General features: G+C 44.6%; 1 protein-coding gene across 1 annotated transcript; it reads left to right on the top strand.

Annotated features, from left to right (window-relative positions):
• Positions 1–9,270: 9,270 nt before the first annotated feature.
• On the top strand, positions 9,271–13,810 carry LOC143923907 (tubulin alpha-1D chain-like). The gene is made up of 4 exons (XM_077447853.1): positions 9,271–9,437; positions 10,493–10,715; positions 10,808–10,956; positions 12,781–13,810. The coding sequence occupies exons 1-4, from the start codon at positions 9,435–9,437 to the stop codon at positions 13,762–13,764; spliced, it is 1,359 nt and encodes a 452-aa protein (XP_077303979.1). The 5' UTR covers positions 9,271–9,434; the 3' UTR covers positions 13,765–13,810.
• Positions 13,811–20,678: the final 6,868 nt, after the last annotated feature.

The raw sequence follows: 20,678 nt of genomic DNA, 5'->3' as shown, positions 1-20,678 counted from the left end.
AAATTTCTTATCATTTTTTCTTTTGGTGATATTTAATCACAGCGCGGGTTTTTATTTTTTCCTAAACAAACAAAAAAAAATGGAAAAGTTTGAAAAAAAATTATGTTTCATAGTTTGTTATAAAATTTTGCAAACAGGTAATTTTTCTCCTTCATTGATATGCGCTGATGAGGTGGTACTGGTGGGCACTGATAGGCTGCACTGGTGGGCACTTATAGGCACCATTAAGCGGCACTGTTAGGCACAGTTAAGGCGGCACTGATAGGCACAGATAAAACAGCACCGATGGGGACAGATAAGGCGGTACTGATGGGCACAGATAAGGTGGCACTGATGGCCCCTGATGGATAGCACTAATGGGTGGCACTGATGGGCATTGATAGGTGTTACTAATAGGTACCACTGATAGATGGGCACTGATAGGTGGCACTGATAGGTGGCACTGGTAGGTGACACTGATGGGCAGCACTTTTGATGAGGCACTGATGGGTGGCACTGTGGGCACTGATGGGTGACACTGTGGGCACTGGTAGGCACTGGTAGGCAGCACTGTTGTGTACTGCAAGGTGGTACTGGCAAGTGGCACAGATGAGTTCTCCTTGATAAGGACTGATGTCCCTCTCATAGCCGCCGGTGATCGGCTTTTTTTTTTCTCCTCACGCTGTCAGTGTGAGAAGAAAAAATAGCCGATTACCGGCTCTGTTTACATCACATGAACAGCTGTCATTTGCTGACAGCTGATCACGTGGTAAGGAGTCGAGAATGACCCCTTACTCGGATCTGTGATCAGCCGAGTCTCATAGCCCTTGTACACACGGTCGGAGATTCCGACAACCAAATACGTTGGAGTAATTCCGACGGATGAATTCCGGAAGAGGTCCGGAAGTGATGTTGCATACACACGGTCGGACTAAGTTGTCGGAAAATCCGATTGTACATAACCTGATGACGTTATTTCGTTACGACGTGACTACGTTCAGGCTAGTAGCTATTAGTTTTGGTCTAGGAATTTGATTTGAGCATGCGTGGCACTTTGTCCGTCGGAGTAGGCTACACATGATCGGAGTATGTCCGATCGGAGCATTTTGTCGGAAAATTTTACCGGCAAGTTGGAAAAGTTGGTCCGTTGGATATTCCGACAGAAACAGTCCGATGGAGACCACACACAGTCGGAATATCCGACAAGACGGTCCGATAGGAAACATTCCGTCGGAATCTCCAACCGTGTGTACAAGGGCATAGACTTGCTGATCACAGAATGCGCCGTGCGCGCCCTGCAGGGAGCGCAGGGCAAAGTAGGTCCGTGCTGTAGCTGTCATTCGGCTATAATCCGGATCTGAACCAGTTAAAATAATAATAATTTAAAAAAAGTTCCATCCATGCAAGGAGATGTCTAGATAATTGTTCATCCAATCATATGTTGTTATTAAATCGGCACATGCTTTTATCTCATTGAACATTTTAATTATTTGACTGTCCTGATCAGTGCTTTCAATTGTGGTTGTTCCTGAATGTTTTTACTTGCATTCACACCCCTCCTGGTGTGCTCATCCGCACAGTTGTTCTTTGTGCTCTTGCAGGACATTCACAAGGTTCTTAGTGCAATAGATGTTCCAGTTTCCTGGCGCCAGACTGTTTTTGTCTGTTCAGGTAATTTGTGAGAACCGATCACCAAGGTTCACCTCCACCATAGATCACATGGGGTGCCTCCTTACTAGACTCCAAGTTATAGGGCTCATGCACATTGCAGCTCAAAACAAAAGCTGCTTTTTACAGGCGTTTGAGCTTTTATTTCTGCCTAGATAGTATTTTATTTTTTATTTTTTTTGTAAATTACTATTTATTGACATTCCCAGTAAATACATACAACAATAAACCGCACATCGCGGAAACCAAAAACCGGTCACATTGAAGGTTTGACCAGTCTACAACCCAAAACAAACAAAAGCAAAACAGGGAAAAAACATTCTAACATTTGCCCAGACAAATATGCACATTCGATGAGCCTCCGACAGGGAGCAGATATTCAGTCAGCTGGCTTGAAGATGTCCCTGTCAACCATAGAGGATGATGCATGTAATACAGTTCCCCTCCCCCCCCTCCCCTCTCCCATCAGGAGACTCAAGGACCATAGAAGCACTCAAGATATCATAACTTTACAATAAGTTCAATCCACAACCACCCATCAGCCCAGAAGAACCCTCCACCTGTCAATCTATCCCGAAACAAGGACCAATAACTGAGGTACTTATGAAATTAATACGAAACCATGTCAGCGGATGCCATCCAACCCCTCTATACCTTGTTGAACTTGGCCGGGACCCCACCTACTTAGATGGGTTTATTTTTAAAAAGGGACTGCTTTGTTAACTAGGGACTTCCAAGAAGCCAAAGTTGAGGCAGAAGATCTCTTGCATGATAATCAATTTCTTGACGTAGAACAACAGGAGGGTGAGAAGGGCTCGTATAGCCCTAGTGGTAGCCAAGGGCTCAACCACGTTCAACAAGCACTCTTCAACCGAGATCAAGATGGAGGTGACCGACCAGATACACAGTGCTATGTCTTGCCAGTAGGGTTTAGTATGCGTACAATCCCAAAAAACGTGCATGAAGTTTGCAAGGGGTGCAGAACATCTCCAGCATAAAGAGTGTTGGCCCCTAAACATCCCTTGCTAACCTGGCTGGGGTAAGATAGATTCTATTTAAAAATTTGTACTGGATCAGACAAGCTCTAGTAGAGACTAGGCTTTGAAATGGAGCCCCCCAAATGTCATCCCAATCATCCTGGTCTAGACCAGGGGCTTCTTCCTCCCAGGCTAACTTACAGGTTTCCATCAGGGGGACCGTTTTCCATAAAGAGGTCTTTGTATAAACTGGAGACTAGTTTAGATATGGACTCACTGCGTGTCATTAATTCTAGGTCACTGGGCTCAAGGACAAGAGGCTCCCCGCCAAATTGAGAGCAAAAAGCATGCCTCAGTTGAATATATCTAAAGAAGTGTTAAGTTTGGGAGTCCGTAGCGCTCTTTCAGGTCATCGAAGGTCATCAGAATGCCAATTGATACTACATGTTATACAAAAATTCAGGAATACTACAATACGCCTGATCCCAGCGCTCTATGGAATATTTAAAAAAAAATTACAAATGGGAAATTGCTCCTCACAGTCAGATACTACATGTTGTAAGGTCTTAACACCATATTTCGTCCAAACTACCGGGTCTGGGTAATCAAAAAAATTTGTTACATTTGGGTTTCTCCACAGAGGTAGATTGGGGGAAAATGGGGGAGGAAGAGCCCGGGATCGCCTATCCATTCAATGTGGAGAACTAAGGTACTGTTTCTGGGCGATATGACTTAATCATATGTCTCCACGGCCCCTCTATGAGTGGATGAACTCTTTGAACAGTCTGCTAGTGTTTTTTTACATTTTGAGACTAAAGTTTCTCCGGAAGTTTTACTACTTTACTAGGTCTGTTCACCCGGAGCAAACAGGGTGTTAGGAATAGACATTTTTTTTTTACTTTTTGTGTCTTGCCCAAACAATTCAAGTTATTGGGCTTTCCGTTTGCCTTGCACAATATGTACTGCTATTATGCTGCTGTCTGATGAGCTGTAGTTTTCTGCATTCAGGTTCCTCCCCCTTTTGCCTCCTCTCTAATTGTCCTTATCCTGACCATATGACACATACACAGACTAATACTATATGAGTAATCTTAAAAATACCGTAATTATTGGCGTATAACACGCGCCGGTGTATAACACGCACCGCAATTTAGGAGGGAAGTTTTAGGGGAATTTTTTTTTTTTTTTAAATAAACCACTTTGAAGAAAAATAATGTGAGAATCAATGCAGCATGATTAGTGCCCATATGCAGCCTGATCTGTGCCCATCTGCAGCTTCAGTGCAGCCTGATCTGTGCCCATCTGCAGCTTCAGTGCAGCCTGTTCTCTGCCCATCTGCAGCCTGTTCTCTGCCCATCTGCAGCCTGTTCTGTGCCCATCTGCAGCCTGATCTGCACCCATCTCCCTCATCAATGCAGCTCACCATCTCTCATATGAAATCACGAGCCGTCATCTGTTTTCTCGGTTCTCACTCGGCAGTCACATACACAGTCCCGCCTCTGTCATCGGCATTGGACCAGCTCCTGTTATAGGCAGAACACTGGTCCAATGCCGGAGGTGGAAGCGGGACTGTGTGTAGCGTGCGAGCCGAGTTAGAGCCAAGTGAGAGCCAAGCGGAGAGCTGAGTGGAGAGGAGATGACAGTTCGGTAATTTCAGGCAGCACTCGTCCCCCTCCTAGGTACGCTGAGGACGTACAACACGCACCCACAACTTTTCCCCTATTTTCGGGGGGGGGGGGGGGTGCGTGTTATATGCTGATAAATACGGTACTCTCATGGAATGTTGGTGGGCTAAATTCAAAGTTCAAAAGATCGCTGGTCCTTCAGTATCTCAAATCCCAGAATCCTCATGTAGTCTTCTTGCCAGAGACCCATTTGACTGGTAGTAAAATATTTTCCCTAAACAGACACTGGATACAGAGAACGATACACTCTACACCTGGGGGTCTCAAAATGGCGGCCCTCCAGCTGTTGCAAAACTACAAGTCCCATGAGGCATTGCAAGACTTGGCAGTTACAAGCATGACCCTTTAGTCCCTTTAGGCACAGGCATGATGGGACTTGTAGTTCCGCAACAGCTGGAGGGCCACCAGTTTGAGACCCCTGCTCTAAACACTCCTCATATGCTAAGGGTAAAGTAAATGAAATAGTGATCTTGCGCAGCGGTATGTGAGCACCCAGCATTAAAACCAAGGCTAAAAATGTATGTGACAATGTCTAAGCTAATAATAAATGTGATAATATATATAACAATTAATCACAAGATATGTTATATACCATGAAATCCAAAAACAGAGTAACCAAAAAAATTAAAGTCCAAAACCCGCATGGGTGAAAAACTAAAATAGGTAAAAAACTGGAAAATGGCTTAAAGACACTTAGTGGTTAAATATTTAAGTCCATATATTCTTCTTATATGAGATGTAGTGTCAGCATTAGAATCATATGGATGGCCTTTTCTCTTCCCCCAAATCCTATTCCAATGTCAACTACCAAGGCGTCTTCCGTCTTTATATGTATTATGACTGCACAGAGACCTCGTGTCTTTACCTGTATACTCCAATGGTGGTAAAACTCGCAAAGGAGGAAGAGGGGGAAAAAATGCCCCCAATAGTGTAGTATGACACTCAAGATATTTTATTACGTATAAAAGCTTGGACTCTTACATCAAAAACACAATTTAAAATCATAAAAAGTAACACTGTGGCGTTATCTCGCCGTTCTCACGTCACTTCCGGTATTTGGTCTATGTCCACTTCCAGCCACTCCCTACGTGTTACGTCATCCACGCGACTTCATCTAGACTATACTCTGGACACCTCCAATCTGACCGGGGTAATCTGACCGGGGTGCAAAACCTTGACCTTAGACACTCAGTGGCATTGGAAACACCTTGGGGAGAAGGGCTACTCCTATCTTTCCCACGTCAGTACCTCCTTCTGCCGTATTAACCCAGCCTTTGGCAACTCAATTCTGCTACCCCTGGTCAAAGAGGTTTGCTATCTAGCAGGGGGGATTTCTATTCACACACCCTTACAGGTCACGATTGGATTCATACAGAGCAGATGTACACGGGTTTGGCGGTTGCACTCAGGTTGGGTGGAGGAGCCCTCGGTTGAGGCCCTGGTCTCGCTGCACTTGAAGGGGTTCTGGATGTTCAATGAGGGCACGGCGGGTGCGCCTGTCATGTGAGATGCCTTTAAGGTGTCGAGATGGGGGGGGGGGGTCGGGTTGGGGGGTGTATGTGTCTGCCATCAAAGCTGCCAGGGTGGAAAAAAACTCAAAATCTGAGAAGCTTCAGGCTCATGAATTACACTTCTTCAAGCTTTTATAAGCAGAAATAAAAGCCCAAACGCCTGTAAAAAGCTGCTTTTTTTTGACCTGCAGTGTGCATGAGTCCTAAGAGTCTAGATAAGTGTGGATTGGAGGAGACGTTGCTGGAAGTGGCAGCAGAGGAGGTTTTGATATGGAACGATACTTACCGTCAGCCATGACACCATCCCCTTCAGCCTAAACACAGGGAACTGATCATATCATCTCAACTACGGGGTTTTACCGCCCCCCCCCCCCCGCCCCATACCACAAATGTAAATAGGCCCCTACTGTCCTAAGCGCCCTATAAGGCTGCTTTCACACTGATGTGCTGTGGTTTACCCACACCAGGGATGCACCACAGTGCACTTGCGGCTTTCCTGCAGGTTTGCTGCACTTTCCCATAGACTTCAATAAAATCTTGCAGTGGGGGGTTGCCAACTCATCCCTTTAAACCTGAACACATTTAAATTACACATGTTCTGAGTTTAATTAAAGGCAGATAAGGCGCCAAATGAGTTTAATTAACACTTTAATCACTCACAGAACCTGTGTAATTAATAGGTGTTCAAGTTTAAAGGGATGAGGTGGCAACCCTATCTTGCAGGTGGGGTGCACTTTCTGAAAGTGCACCAAACCCACAGGATTTAATAGAAGTGTAGCAATATGAACTACAATTGCAAAGCATAGCGATTCCCATAATTTCTATGTACTGTATTGTCCCTCTAGTGCCCAGCATCACTAACTGACCTCATATCTGTGAGTCGACCCATAGGAATTGTGGGATTAGTAGTTCCTCAGAATGGCAATTACTCTGTATGACTATGCACCCGGACATCATATCCCAGAGATCTTTGCTATGATAGAGAGAATGCTGGAAAGAGCATAAAAGAGACCAGAGACACACGCTGCGCTCTCTTCCTCCTGGCCTTGGCGTGTGACGGACATCTCCGTTCCGAGAGGGTGAGGTCGTGGCCTACCACGCGGTGTATAACAAACCAACCTGGCTGAGAAGGGCCCATTCCTGCTTGCTGATCATCAGGCATCTATCCAGCATCACCCTGATAGTCCAACAACCCACGCTTTGCGCTGTTTATCGGATTATTGTCGCAAGTGGAACCGCTGTAAGGAACGCCTCTTCAGGAGTCGCTGTTCAGAAGGAATTGACTCGGCCTGGTGGTTGGTGAAAGGGCAAATGCCCACCTTTATAAACCATTCTTTGCTGCTTCACTGGGACACTGTGCACAGACAGCTGGGGAAACACTTTACTGCATCTCTATTTGAACATTGTACATATACACCTGTTGCATCAACCTTTTTTCCATTACCTTGTTGCTGCAACTTATTAGATATATTTAATGAGCTCCATCTGCTAGCGAAGACCTTCAGGCCTGCAATGGGGACATTATTGTCACTACTACTTAAAGGGCCCTCATACTGTTCTTGTTCAATTGATCTCTCATTAGGATTACAGTCAAATTGGCCGACCTGGGCCTCCCCTTTAGAAGTCTTGCCAGAATTAATGTCTTTTAGCCTTGCTTACAGGTCATGTTCAAAGGGTACTCCATTGTACATATGTGTATATAAGACACTTTTATATCCAGACTGCTTAACTTGTATTATTGTGGAGGAATTCTTCTACTGAACTAGGACTGTTATCCAAAGTTCAGTTGATCTATTACCTCTTTGTGCAACAAAATCTTCCTTGGGTTATTCAGTAAATGTTATTAGAATAAAAACTCATTGAGGGGATTGATTTATTACTTTAGGTGGTGCAAAGATGTCTGAACCCAGAGTGTCAGGTGGGTTGGAATGTTCCCAGGGTCATGAAGGTGCAGATGAGCCAGTAAATCCAAGGGGGCAGTACTACAGAAGTTTATGGCTCGGTGCAGATAACCCGCAAGATAGCCACAGGTGCACTGCATCTTTGGATCAGTGTGAAAGCAGCCTAAAAACCCTTTAAAAAAAAAAAGTTATAATATGCCCACTGCAAAACCTTGCCTGGGAAAGGAGTTGGCACTACAGAGGAAGCATCAGCTTATGCGGCTCCTGCTCCCTCCTCTGCTGGTTGCTTCTTCTGGCGCTGGTGTTGTGTCAAACACTGTCCCCCATCGGATAGTGTCCACGCTGTACTGTTCTTGCGCAGTACGGAGGACAAGGAGACCCCGAAAGTCTCCGAAGATGAACGGCGCCTGCGCACTGAGTCCAGGTTCAAGCCCCACCATCCAAGTGGACATAGAGGCAGAATAAAAAATTGCCGAGCAAAGCGAGGGCCGTGCCCGAAGCGTGGTGAGGGGCCCTGTTACTAGGTGCTGTTTTACATCATCTACCGTATGTCCACTTGCATGGTGGGGCTTGAACCTGGACTCAGGGCAGAAGGTACTATCAAGTGCGCAGGCGCTGTTCATCTTCGGAGACTTTCGGCTTCTTCTTGTCCTCCATACTGCGCAAGCGCTGCGCCTGCACAGTACGTGGTGGACACTGTCCGATGGGGGGTCAGTTCTTGGCAGAACACCAGCTCCATCCACTCTGATGCTCTGGAATGGCGGGTCGGTAATCCGTGATCTGGACTTCCCGACCTGCCATCCCAGAGCATGGGGACGCAGGTCACATCAGAGGGCTCCGTGGGCCACATTTATGGTGAACGGTTGAGCACTCCTGCTCTATATAATAGACTCACTTCACCTCTCAGCCTCCTTGTTCACCACTTTCTGCACCTAGACTATCTTCCCTTTCTCTACTCTTTCTATTCTATAAGGGTCGCGTATCTTTCAATTTCTTGGAACCAGACAGGGTTGCCCACTGATCCTATGTACTATGCCATGTTTGGATGGGGATATACTGTAAATATCTGCTGGTATCTTTTATTTTTATTTATATTGTTTTTTACTTTTATTAATTTATCAATAAACTAAATATAATATGCACACACAAAAAAATATATATATTTTAAACAGAATTATAATCTTAGTTTGGATTAAAAAAAAATAGCAAAGAAGTCTGTAATTAAATATTTGGAATGATTTCAAAAAATAAAAACATAAAATGTATGGTTCATAGTAAATAGTTACAAAGAAAGTGTAACAGTAACAATTTTGTTTCTTCTTTCCTGTTTATCATCACATACTGTATTTAAAATCCTCCTCCATGCTCCCAGTGATCTTCCCTCCATACCTCCCCTCTTCCCTCCTTCTTTTCCCTCTCCATCTCCCTCCATGTGATGAGCTGTGCCCCCTCTCTGCCCCCCGGGGGGGTCACTCTCTGTACCTGGTAACAGTTGTGTTGTGCTGAGTGCAGCCACTCCCAGGCAGGATTGTGTTCTCTCCACAACACACAATGGTGTCACCTGTCCCCCTCCCCTTCACCTCCCTCCTGTTACTAAGGACGCTGCTGTCACCAACCCCTATATATATGGAGAGAAGAAAGAGGGGACAGTGACCACTCCACACCGAATACCTAAACCATCGGAAACCGGAGAGACCAACTTTATTCACCATCATGGTGAGCGACCGACTGCACTCTGCAATCTATATGTTCTCCATGTGAGACTGCACTATATATTCCCCTATATGTGACCGCAATCTGTCATCCTATACATCCCCCTATATGTGACCGCACTTTGTCATCCTATACATCCCCCTATATGTGACGGCACTCTGTCATCCTATACATCCCCCTATATGTGACCGCACTTTGTCATCCTATACATCCCCCTATATGTGACTGCACTCTGTCATCCTATACATCCCCCTATATGTGACTGCACTCTGCCATCCTATACATCCCCTATGTGTGACTGCACTCGGACATCCTATATATCCCCTATGTGTGACTGCACTCTGCATCCTATGCATCCTCCTATGTGTGACCGCACTCTGCCATCCTATGCATCCTCCTATGTGTGACTGCACTCGGACATCCTATATATCCCCTATGTGTGACTGCACTCTGCCATCCCATGCATCCCATACGTGTGACCGCACTCTGCCATCCTATGCATCCCTCTATGTGTGACCGCACTCTGCCATCCTATGCATCCCATATATCTGACCGCACTCTGCCATCCTATGCATCCTCCTATATTTGACCGCACATTGCTACCCTGTGCATCCCTCTATGTGTGACTGCACTCTTCATCCTATGTATCCTTCTATGTGTGACCGCACTCTGTCAATCTACACAACACAGTGACTTCCACCTAGCAGCACTAGGGGTCATCAGTTTGAATCCCAACCTTGGCACTACCTGCATGGAGTTTGCATGTTCTCCCTGTGACTGTGTGGGTTTAACTAGTTTCCTCCTACTTTCCAAAGACAGGCTGGTGGGTTAATTGGTGAGAGCTAGGGACCTTAGATTGTAAGTTCTTGAGGGCAGGAACTGAGGTAAATGTAAATTATACATGTAAAGCACTGTGTAAATTGATGGTGCTATATACTGTAAGTACCTGTAATAGTTATATACATTGATGTGTATGATTGCCCTATACATCCTCACCCTGTGTGTGCCTGCACTGCTCTGTCCTAATCCTAACTGCCTATACCATTTACCCCACACAGAGGGAATGCATCTCAGTCCACGTTGGCCAAGCCGGTGTACAGATTGGCAATGCCTGTTGGGAGCTGTACTGCCTGGAACATGGCATCCAGCCGGACGGACAGATGCCCAGTGACAAAACCATCGGAGGAGGAGACGATTCCTTCAACACCTTCTTCAGTGAAACCGGGGCTGGAAAACACGTCCCCCGCGCTGTCTTTGTGGACCTGGAGCCCACTGTGATTGGTGAGTAGGTCGCTTGTTATGTTTTGTGAGATGCCCACCAAGTGTTGTCACCTGTAGCAACTTTCTGACCCATTGCCGTCACATTTCTACAGATGAGGTGAGGACAGGAACCTACCGTCAACTTTTCCACCCTGAGCAACTCATCACCGGCAAGGAAGACGCCGCCAACAACTATGCCCGAGGTCACTACACCATCGGCAAAGAGATCATTGACCTGGTGCTGGACAGGGTCCGCAAACTGGTGAGTGGTTTCTGATCTAGACCTATGTTGATTGTACTAAAAAGATGTACAATGTAATTGTCCTGAGCCCACTAGTCAAAGTCTGTCACCAACAGTCATAGTTGTCAATGGACCTTGATAACCATTTTGTTATATTGAATATCTGGCCAAACAATGAAATCATCTTTAATACTGAAGCATTTAGACTCCTTTCACACTGAAGCGTTTTCAGGTGCTTTTGCGCTAAAAATAGCACCTGAAAACTTCTTCCAGAAGTGCATTTATGAGGTCAGGCACTGATGTTGGGCGAGAAGGCCTGGCTTGCAGTCTCCGCTCTAATTCATCCCAAAGGTGTTCTATTGGGTTGAGGTCAGGACTCTGTGCAGGCCAGTCAAGTTCCTCCACCCCAAACTCGCTCATCCATGTCTTTATGGAAGTTTTTCATAAATAGATTCCTACGTTTTAAGGGGCTAGGTTAAAGCATAGCTAAAGGCAAAACTTTTTTTTTAATTTTTAAATAGCGAGATTAGAACCCCTGTCATTTTTTTTTTTTTTTGCTGTCTGTGCCCCCATTAAGGAAATTCACCCTCTCCGTCTGTCCTGTTTACCATTATCGTTGAAAGTGAAATTAAAAGAAAATCCCACATTTTGGGTTGTCCCCCGAAAAGTAATAGAGGGGTAATTTTCTAATGTGCCAATGAGGACACTAGTTCTGGTGACTTGGGGGTCCCCAATGAATTCCCTAATTTTCAGGGATTGCCTCTCACTTTCTGTTTGGCTATGGGACAGGAAGTGAAGGGAAATCTGACAGGGGTTATAACCATCCCTTGCTCCAAAATGAAAAAGAAAAAAGTTTTAATTATAGTTCTACCTTAAAGCGGGGTTCCACCCTAAAGTGTAACTTCCGCTCATCGGAACCCTCCTCCCCCTCCGGTGTCACATTTGGCACCTTTCGGGGGGGTGTAGATACCTGTCTAAGACAGGTATTTGCACCCACTTCCGGGCATAGACTCATGGGAGTCTATGCCGGTTCCTGTCCCACACGGGTCCCAGAGACAGCGCGGACCATTCCTAGTGCGCTGTGTGACTCGCGCATGCACAGTAGGGAACCGGGAAGTGAAGCCGCAATGCTTCACTTCCTGATTCCCTCACCTAGAATGGCGGCGGCAGCAGCCGTGACCCGAGCGATAGATCGGCCTCGGCTGCCGACATCGCTGGACCCTGGGACAGGTGAGTGTCCATTTATTAAAAGTCAGCAGCTGCAGTATTTATAGCTGCTGGCTTTTAATATTTTTTTTTTGTAGGTGGAATCCCTCTTTAAGTTTTAGGAACTAGGTTAGGAAGTGTTTAAGTTTGAGGGTTGGCTTAAGGGTTAGATCATGATTGGAAATTAGAGGGTATAGTCACTATGTTATTGTTTTTGGTGCTCAAACACTTGGTCCTGGGTTCTAAACAAAGAAATTCAAGGTTCCAATATTCCATCCCTAGTGTAAGGATAGTTGAACAAAAAAAACAAGAACTGTAAATTGATCACATGATGCCTCTAGCTCTAAAAATTATTATTTTTTTACATTTTGGAAGTTTAAACTGAGTATATTTTTACAAGGTTTGTACTATTCTCTTGTAACACAATATGTTTTTCTCATGTTGCTATTTGAATGTAGACCCACCAGTATAATTATTGCCCGACTTTGCTTGTGCGTTGAAGTGGCCTTGCAACCATTCCCTATTAATAATGGCAGACAGAGGCAGAAACTATACATTACCTAGCTACAGTATATATTGCACGTTAGTCAAGAGTATAAACATAACATTATCCTTAGACATGTCTGTGTCTTTTCTCAGGCTGACCAGTGCACCGGTCTCCAGGGATTCCTCATCTTCCACAGTTTCGGTGGTGGCACTGGCTCTGGTTTCACCTCCCTCTTGATGGAACGTCTGTCTGTTGACTACGGAAAGAAGTCCAAGCTGGAATTCTCCATCTACCCAGCTCCTCAGATCTCCACAGCTGTGGTTGAGCCCTACAACGCCATCCTCACCACCCACACTACCCTGGAGCACTCAGACTGTGCTTTCATGGTGGACAATGAAGCCATTTATGACATCTGCCGCAGAAACCTGGACATCGAACGCCCAACCTATACCAACCTAAACCGCCTGATTGGCCAGATTGTGTCTTCTATCACCGCCTCCCTTAGGTTTGATGGAGCTCTGAATGTGGACTTGACAGAGTTCCAGACCAACCTGGTGCCCTACCCCCGTATCCACTTCCCGCTGGCCACCTATGCCCCTGTAATCTCTGCAGAGAAAGCTTACCATGAGCAGCTCTCTGTGTCTGAGATCACCAATGCTTGCTTTGAGCCAGCCAACCAGATGGTGAAATGTGACCCCAGACATGGTAAATACATGGCATGCTGCCTGCTGTACCGTGGTGATGTGGTGCCCAAAGATGTCAATGCTGCTATTGCCACCATCAAGACCAAACGCACCATCCAGTTTGTGGACTGGTGCCCAACAGGGTTCAAGGTTGGTATCAACTACCAGCCACCAACTGTGGTTCCTGGTGGAGATCTGGCTAAGGTGCAGCGTGCCGTGTGCATGTTGAGCAATACCACCGCCATTGCTGAGGCCTGGGCTCGCCTGGACCACAAGTTTGATCTGATGTATGCCAAGCGTGCCTTTGTGCACTGGTACGTGGGTGAGGGTATGGAGGAAGGAGAGTTCTCTGAGGCTCGGGAGGACATGGCCGCCCTGGAGAAGGATTATGAAGAGGTTGCCACTGACAGCGTTGAAGGAGAGGGTGAAGGAGAGGAGGGAGAAGAGTATTAAAGTTTCTGCACAAACATAGTAAAATAAAGTCTATTTTTCTCAATAATATTGCTTGATGTATTTTTTATTGTGTTATGGCAATTTTACACCTTATTATACTTTAAAAAAATAGGGTACAATTTTCAGTACTGTGTTTATGATACTCGTGTAAACACAACATATCTCAACAGAAAAAATACAGTTTGCATGGTACATAGCTACTCTGTATGATATATCTATGAACAGTATTTAATACATTGTATGGTGCACCATTACCAAGCTTCATTATTAAAAATATGCAACAAGAAATGAAAGCATCTTCGGAAGTCTACTTTTTAAAAATGGGTCATTTTAGAAGTTTTCATACTGTCCTGGCATTTTTTTTAAATATGTTTTATAATTAAAAAAAACTTTCCACGTTGTTTATCTTTTTTCTTTATATGGTACAGAATAAAAAAAAAATTGTGGTTACTAAATACAACCAAGAGAAGCTCAATATGTCTCAAAATAATGATACAAAATACATTTGGGTACAGTGTTGCATAAACGAGTAATTGTCAAACTAGCCCTGTAACTCCCAGTCCTGAAAACGTAAAAATAGCCTGGAAATTAAAGTGGAAGTTCAGCAATAACCTAACTCTAAATCTACTGGCAGCCACATTCTAAAAGTGGTTGTAAACCCTTACAACACACTTTGACCTACAGGTAAGCCTAGATTAAGGCTTACCTGAAGGTCCAAGAAATATCTCCTAAGCCTACACGGTTTAGGAGATATTTGCCGAAAGACAGGCACCGCTGTCTACGGCGCATGTGCAGTAGACAGCGGCGCGCAGGCGCACTGAGCACGGCATCGTCAACGACGAAGATGCCGCGCGTGTCGGCTCCTGTGCGCATGCGCGGGAGTGACGTCATTGCGGCTTCGCCGAATGACAGCGGCGGAGCAGCGAGACCCCACGGAGAAGATGGATGCGCCGGACTACAGGGGACAGCGGTGACATCGCTGGCTCCTGTGTCAGGTAAGTGACACATAATGGACTACAATTCGATGCATAGTAGTCCATTATGCTTTGCCTTTGCAGGGAATGAAAGAGGAAGTAAACTCAGCAGGGTTTACTTCCTCTTAAAACAAATCTATCTAACTCTGTAGCTATACAAACCTTTTCTGAAGCTGATCCGGTCTCCATCGGCAGATGCTGTGTGCAGGAGACAACTGACAACGGTTTAGAAATGCCTTATAAGTGACGTCACCCATAGACTTACTATGGGGCTTCCATTGTTGGCTACCTTTCCTGCACATGTCTACACAGTGAAGCCACCGCTGACATCGGAGCGGCTGCAGAACAGTTAAGTATAGTGAATTCTTCTTTACAGGGCTAGATAGATTTGTTTTAGAATGTGGCTGCAAGTTGACTTAGCCCTTGTACACACGGTCGGAAATTCCGACGGAAAATGTCCGATCGGACCGTGTTGTCAGATAATCCAACCGTGTGTGGGCTCCATCCGACTTTTTCCATCGGAATGTCCGACCAACAAAGTTTGAGAGCTGTATATAAAATTTTCTGACAACATGATCCGATCGGACTTTATCCAATCGTTTGTAGAGAATTTCCGATCGGACAAAGAGCCACGCATGCTCAGATCAAATTACGAGACCAAAGCTATTGGCTACTAGCCTGAACGTAGTCCCGCCGTAACGAACGAATGTCATCACGTTCTGAATGGTTGGATTTTCCGACAACTTTGTCCGACCGTGTGTACGCAACACCAGTTTCGGACAAAATCCATCGGAAAAAATCTAACGGATTTTGTGGTCGGAATGTCCGACCATGTGTACAAGGGCTTAGAGTTAGTTAGGTTGTGGCTGAACTTCTACTTTAAGAAGAACAAATTTTCCGAAGATGAGGACTGCTCTCCAAGAAATTGAGACTCGGAGGGAATAATTAGCATCGATGAACACAGAAATGGGAATTCTGCAAAAAGACTGTATGCAAACTCATTGCAAAGTATATTCCCACTGGTAATAAGTTTAAAAAGCTAAAAAATAAAACCTATGTGGCTCACGGCCAAAATTAAATAAGCTATACATAATAAGAGAAGAACTTTTAAAAAATATAAAAATAAAGGAACACTATTATTGTTTAAATGTACAAAGAATATAACAGAATATGTAAAAGGAAAATCAAGGATGCAAAAATTTTAAATGAACAACAGATTGCAAAAGATAGTAGGACGAATCCCAAAATAATCTTCAAATATATGAATAGTAAAAAGGTCATGTCTGAGCATGTGGGCAGTTTACAAAATAATCTAGAGTGGGTGACTGGGGGCAAAGAGAAGGCAAATGTATTAAATACTTTCTTCAGCTTTGTGCATACAAAGGAGCATGGGGGAGCTCATGTCCATAATGGGGGTGGTAGTGACACAGCCCCAAATGATCCACAATGGTTCAAAAGTAACATGGTCAATAAATATTTAGACAAAATAAAGGTGGATAAAGCACCTGGACCAGATGGCATCCACCCACGGATCCTAAAAGAATTGAGCTCTGTCATTTCAAATTTCATTTATTTTTTAGGCACTCATTAATGACTGGAATGGTACCACTGGATTGGCGTAGGGCCAATGTGGTACCTATATTTAAAAAGGGATCAAAGTCTTTTCCAAGTAACTATAGACCTGTTAGTTTAACTTTTGTAGCTGGGAAGATACTGAAGAGTTTAATAAAAGACCATATAAATGAGTTCTTGATGGAAAAAAATATTTTCAGCAACAGACAGCATGGATTCATGAAAGACAGAAGTTGTCAAACAAATCAGATTTCTTTTTAAGAGGTGGTAAAGAAAACCTTGGACAGAAGGGTGGCGGTGGACATAGTATACTTGGATTTTGCAAAAGCATTTGACACAGTTCCGCACACACAGTTTGTAAAGAAAACAGTTTGTTTGGATAGAAAACTGGCTAAAAAAAATGGATTCAGAGAGTAGTGGTTAATGATTTTTACACTGAAGGGTCTAATGTTTACAACAAGGTGTTGTAAACATTCTTCAGAGATTTTGGTCCATAGTGACATAACAGCATCACGCAGTTGCTGCAGATTTGTCGGCTGCACATCCATGATGCGAATCTCCTGTTCCACCACATCCCAAAGGTGCTCTATTGGATGAGATCTGGTGAGTGTGGAGGCCATTGGAATGCAGGGACCTCATTGTCATGTTCAAAAAACTAGTGTTGAGATGATTTGAGATTTGTGACATGGTGAATTGTCCTGCTGGAAGGAGCCATCAGAAGATGGGGACACTGTAGTCATAAAGGGATGGACATGGTCAGCAACAATACTCAGGTAGGCTGTGGTGTTTAAAAGATGCTCAGTTGGTAATAAGGGGACCAAAGTGTGCCAATAAAATATCCCCCACACCATTACACCACCACCACCAGCCTGAACCGGTGATACAAGGCAGGATGGATCCATGCTTTCATGTTGTTTACACCAAATTCTGACCCGACCATCTGAATGTCGCAGCTGAAATCAAGACTCATCAGACCAGGCAATGTTTTTCCAATCTTCTATTGTCCAATTTTGCTGATCCTGTGTGAATTGTAGCCTGTTTCCTGTTCTTAGCTGACAGGAGTGACACCCGGTGTGGTCTTCTGCTGCTGAAGCCCATCTGCTTCAAGGTTCAATGTGTTGTGCATTCAGAGATGGTATTCTGCCTACTGTGGATGTAACGAGTGCTTATTTGGGTTACTGTTGCCTTTCTATCATCTGGAACCAGACTGCCCATTCTCCTCTGACCTCTGACAGCAACAAGGCATTTTCCTCCACACAACTGCCACTCACTGGATATTTTCTCTTTGTCAGATCATTCTCTATAATAGGGATGAGCTTCGTGTTTGAGTCGAACGTACGTTCGACTCGAACATTGGCTGTTCGTCCGTTCGGCGAAATCCGAACTCTTGGTCCGTTCGCGTCAAAATTCGTGTGGCGCGCACGGCCCACAATGCACTGCGATGGTGCAGTGCATTGCTGGCTCATGATTGGCCAAGCATGCACTGTGACCCCGCATGCTTGGCCAATCGCAGCGCCAGCAGCGAGGAGAGCCATGATTGGCCACAGGCAGGATGCCTGTGGCCAATCATAGCTCAGGCTGTGTAGTGCACGCCCCACACTATATAAGGCCGCCTTTGAGGCGGCCTCGTGTAGTGTGTTGGCATCTGAAGCAGTGGGTGTTCTGTGTACCTTCAACACAGTTACACACCGATCGTTTTTGGCTGATTTCCTATCTTGCTCTTGTGTAGTGGTTATTGTCTGTGCCCTGACCACAGTATACACCACTATATTCACCTCACCTGTATAGCTAGTGATCTATCTTTAATAATAGAGCTTGCAGTCAGTAGTGTTAGGAGATAGTGCGTGCTGTCTGCGTGCTCTGTACCCAGTACATACCGCTATAATCCACCTACATAGCTGTTCTCTATTTGAGCCCAATTGCCATCTGCAGGAGTTATTGGAAGTTGTGTGTGCCTCCAGCACAGCACAGTATACATCTGTATATACCCCTTTATCTCTGCTGTTTTCTGGTTATTGTCTGCGTGCCCTGACCGCAGTATACACCGCGATATTCACCTCAGCCTAAGGCCCAATTTTTCTGCCCCTGTTTAACAAGGGCGTTTAAGTACAATTTTTGATGCAATGCTTTGCAGCAGGGCTAATTCCAGCAAAAAAACTAGAGTATATGGAAGAGGTTGCAGTGTGGTGGTACCAGCAGCAGTGCCTAAGGCCAAATTATTCTGCCCCTGTTTAACAGGGACATGTAATTACAATTCTTGATATAATATTTCACAGGAGGGCCCCTTCCTGTGCCCACCCAGAGTAACGGTGAGGACTTATAGTGTTGTAGCACCAGCACCACAACCACCAAAGGTCAATTTTTATACCACTGTTCAACAATGGCATGTAATTACAATTCTTGATATAATCGTTCACAGCAGGGCGCTCCAGCGCCCACCAAGAGTCACTTTGAGGGCTTACAATGTTGTGGCAAAACCAACACCTTGTTCCGCCATTTCTGCAGAGCATATAGGGCAGGCCCCTACTTACTAACATCCAACTTACAAACATCAGACAGCAGCAAGTGAGATGAAAAAAGATGGACGACAAAACAAATTATACAGGGGTGATAACCCTTCCCTATGTTTTCCAAAAAGCTTAAAAATAGTTTTTTTGGCTGGAGCTACACTTTAAAAATGTACCAGTTGAAAATTACAAACAGATTCAACTTAACACAACAAACCTACACAGTCCCTGTCTTGTTTGCACCGCCTGTATACTGCTGTTCTGAGTATATAGGGCCTGGGGGCCACACGCATTTCCTTTTTTTAATCTGGGTACAGGGTTCCCTTTAATATGCGTACAAGACCCAAATAGGCTGGTAATGGGCAGGGAGGGCTACCCATGCCATTTTTCTCAATGATTTTCAACCATATTGCAGGAACCAGATATAACACAAGTGGCACTTCACAGGCATACTACAGACACCCCCCAGGCACCATATTTAAAGGAATATTTCACTTTTTTTTTTCACTTTAATCATCATTAAAATCAGTGCTCCCGCCAAAATGGCAGTTTTTAAAACTTTTTTTTGCATTGACCCATGTCCCCTGAGGCAGGAGTCAGGTCCCCAAACCCTTTTTAGGACAGTATCTTGCATATTAGCCGTTAAAATTAGCACTTTCCATTTCGAACGTTCGAGTCCTATAGACTTCAATGGGGTTCTAACGTTCGTAACGAACGTGGGGTCCGTTCGAAAGTTCTGGTGCGAACCGAACCGGGGGGTGTTCGGCTCATCCCTACTCTATAAACTTAAGAGATGGTTGTTTGTGAAAATCCCAGTACATCAGCAGTTTTTGAATTACTCAGACCAGCCCGTCTGGCACCAACAACCATGCCATGTTCAAAGTCACCTAAATGCCCTTTCTTCCTCATTCTGGTGCTCAGTTTGAACTTCAGCATGTTGTCTTCACCACGTCTACAATAGATGCCTGAATGCATTGAGTTGCTGCCATGTGATTGGCTGATTAGCAATTTGTGTTACCAAGCAATTGAAGAGGTGTACCTAATATAGTGGATGGTGAGTGTATATTGCGCCATCAACCTTTTTTCCCACATGCCTTTCTGCTACTTTCTGTGCACTTCAATTCATATTTGTTCCAGTTGTGCACTCACAGTCATCCATAACAGAATAATTACTGGAATTTTCACTGTCATGCTAATTAAAGTATATATATAAACACATTTTTGTTTTGAATACAGTAGCAAGGGGTTAAAACCTCTGCCCATTATTATTTTTTTTACAGTTTCTGTCCCATTGTGGAGATTTCTTTTCACTTCCTGTCCCGGAGACCCAACAGGAATTCTCCACTTAGACCTTTTTGGGCCTGAGTGCCCAAACAGCAACACGAAACCAACAAGTACCGAGAGGTGCTATGAAAAAGGTATACATCGGTTAGTGCAGGGATAGGCATGGACCAAGGCTGTAGTGGGCAATGTTTCCCAATTACACTAATAATGAGGACCATTGACACCAATGATGGGACACAATGTTTCCCAATGACACTAATAATGAGGCCCAATGACACCAATGATGGGGCACAATGTTCCCCAATAACACTAATAATGAGGACCATTGACACCAATGATGGGGTACAATGTTTACCAATGACACTAAGGCCTCTGTGAGGGGTTAGCTCGGCAGCGGGTGTGTGTGACCCATTGGATGGGTTCACAACACAAAATCAGGCACAGCAGACAGCGTTGTAGGTGCAAAAAACAAAAGATGCGGTTTATTTATGCTACATGCAGTGATACATATAACAGCCAAACAAAAATAAAACATGAAAATAAATCCTGGTCAGCTTGACCTCTAACTACACACTTA

Source organism: Lithobates pipiens, unplaced genomic scaffold (assembly GCF_037356315.1).
Source record: "Lithobates pipiens isolate NorthernLeopardFrog02 unplaced genomic scaffold, aLitPip1_a1.2 Scaffold_22, whole genome shotgun sequence".
Classification (NCBI taxonomy): Eukaryota; Metazoa; Chordata; class Amphibia; order Anura; family Ranidae; genus Lithobates; species Lithobates pipiens.
The sequence above is the reverse complement of the archived record's forward strand: the minus strand, read 5'-3'. Positions and strand labels throughout refer to the sequence as shown.

What these genes read in the sequence shown, in the direction of transcription:
- LOC143923907 (XM_077447853.1), top strand. An exon ending in CCTGGAGCCCACTGTGATTG is followed by an intron (nt 10,716 to 10,807) that starts GTGAGTAGGTCG and finishes ACATTTCTACAG; the next exon opens with ATGAGGTGAGGACAGGAACC. An exon ending in TGGACAGGGTCCGCAAACTG is followed by an intron (nt 10,957 to 12,780) that starts GTGAGTGGTTTC and finishes GTCTTTTCTCAG; the next exon opens with GCTGACCAGTGCACCGGTCT.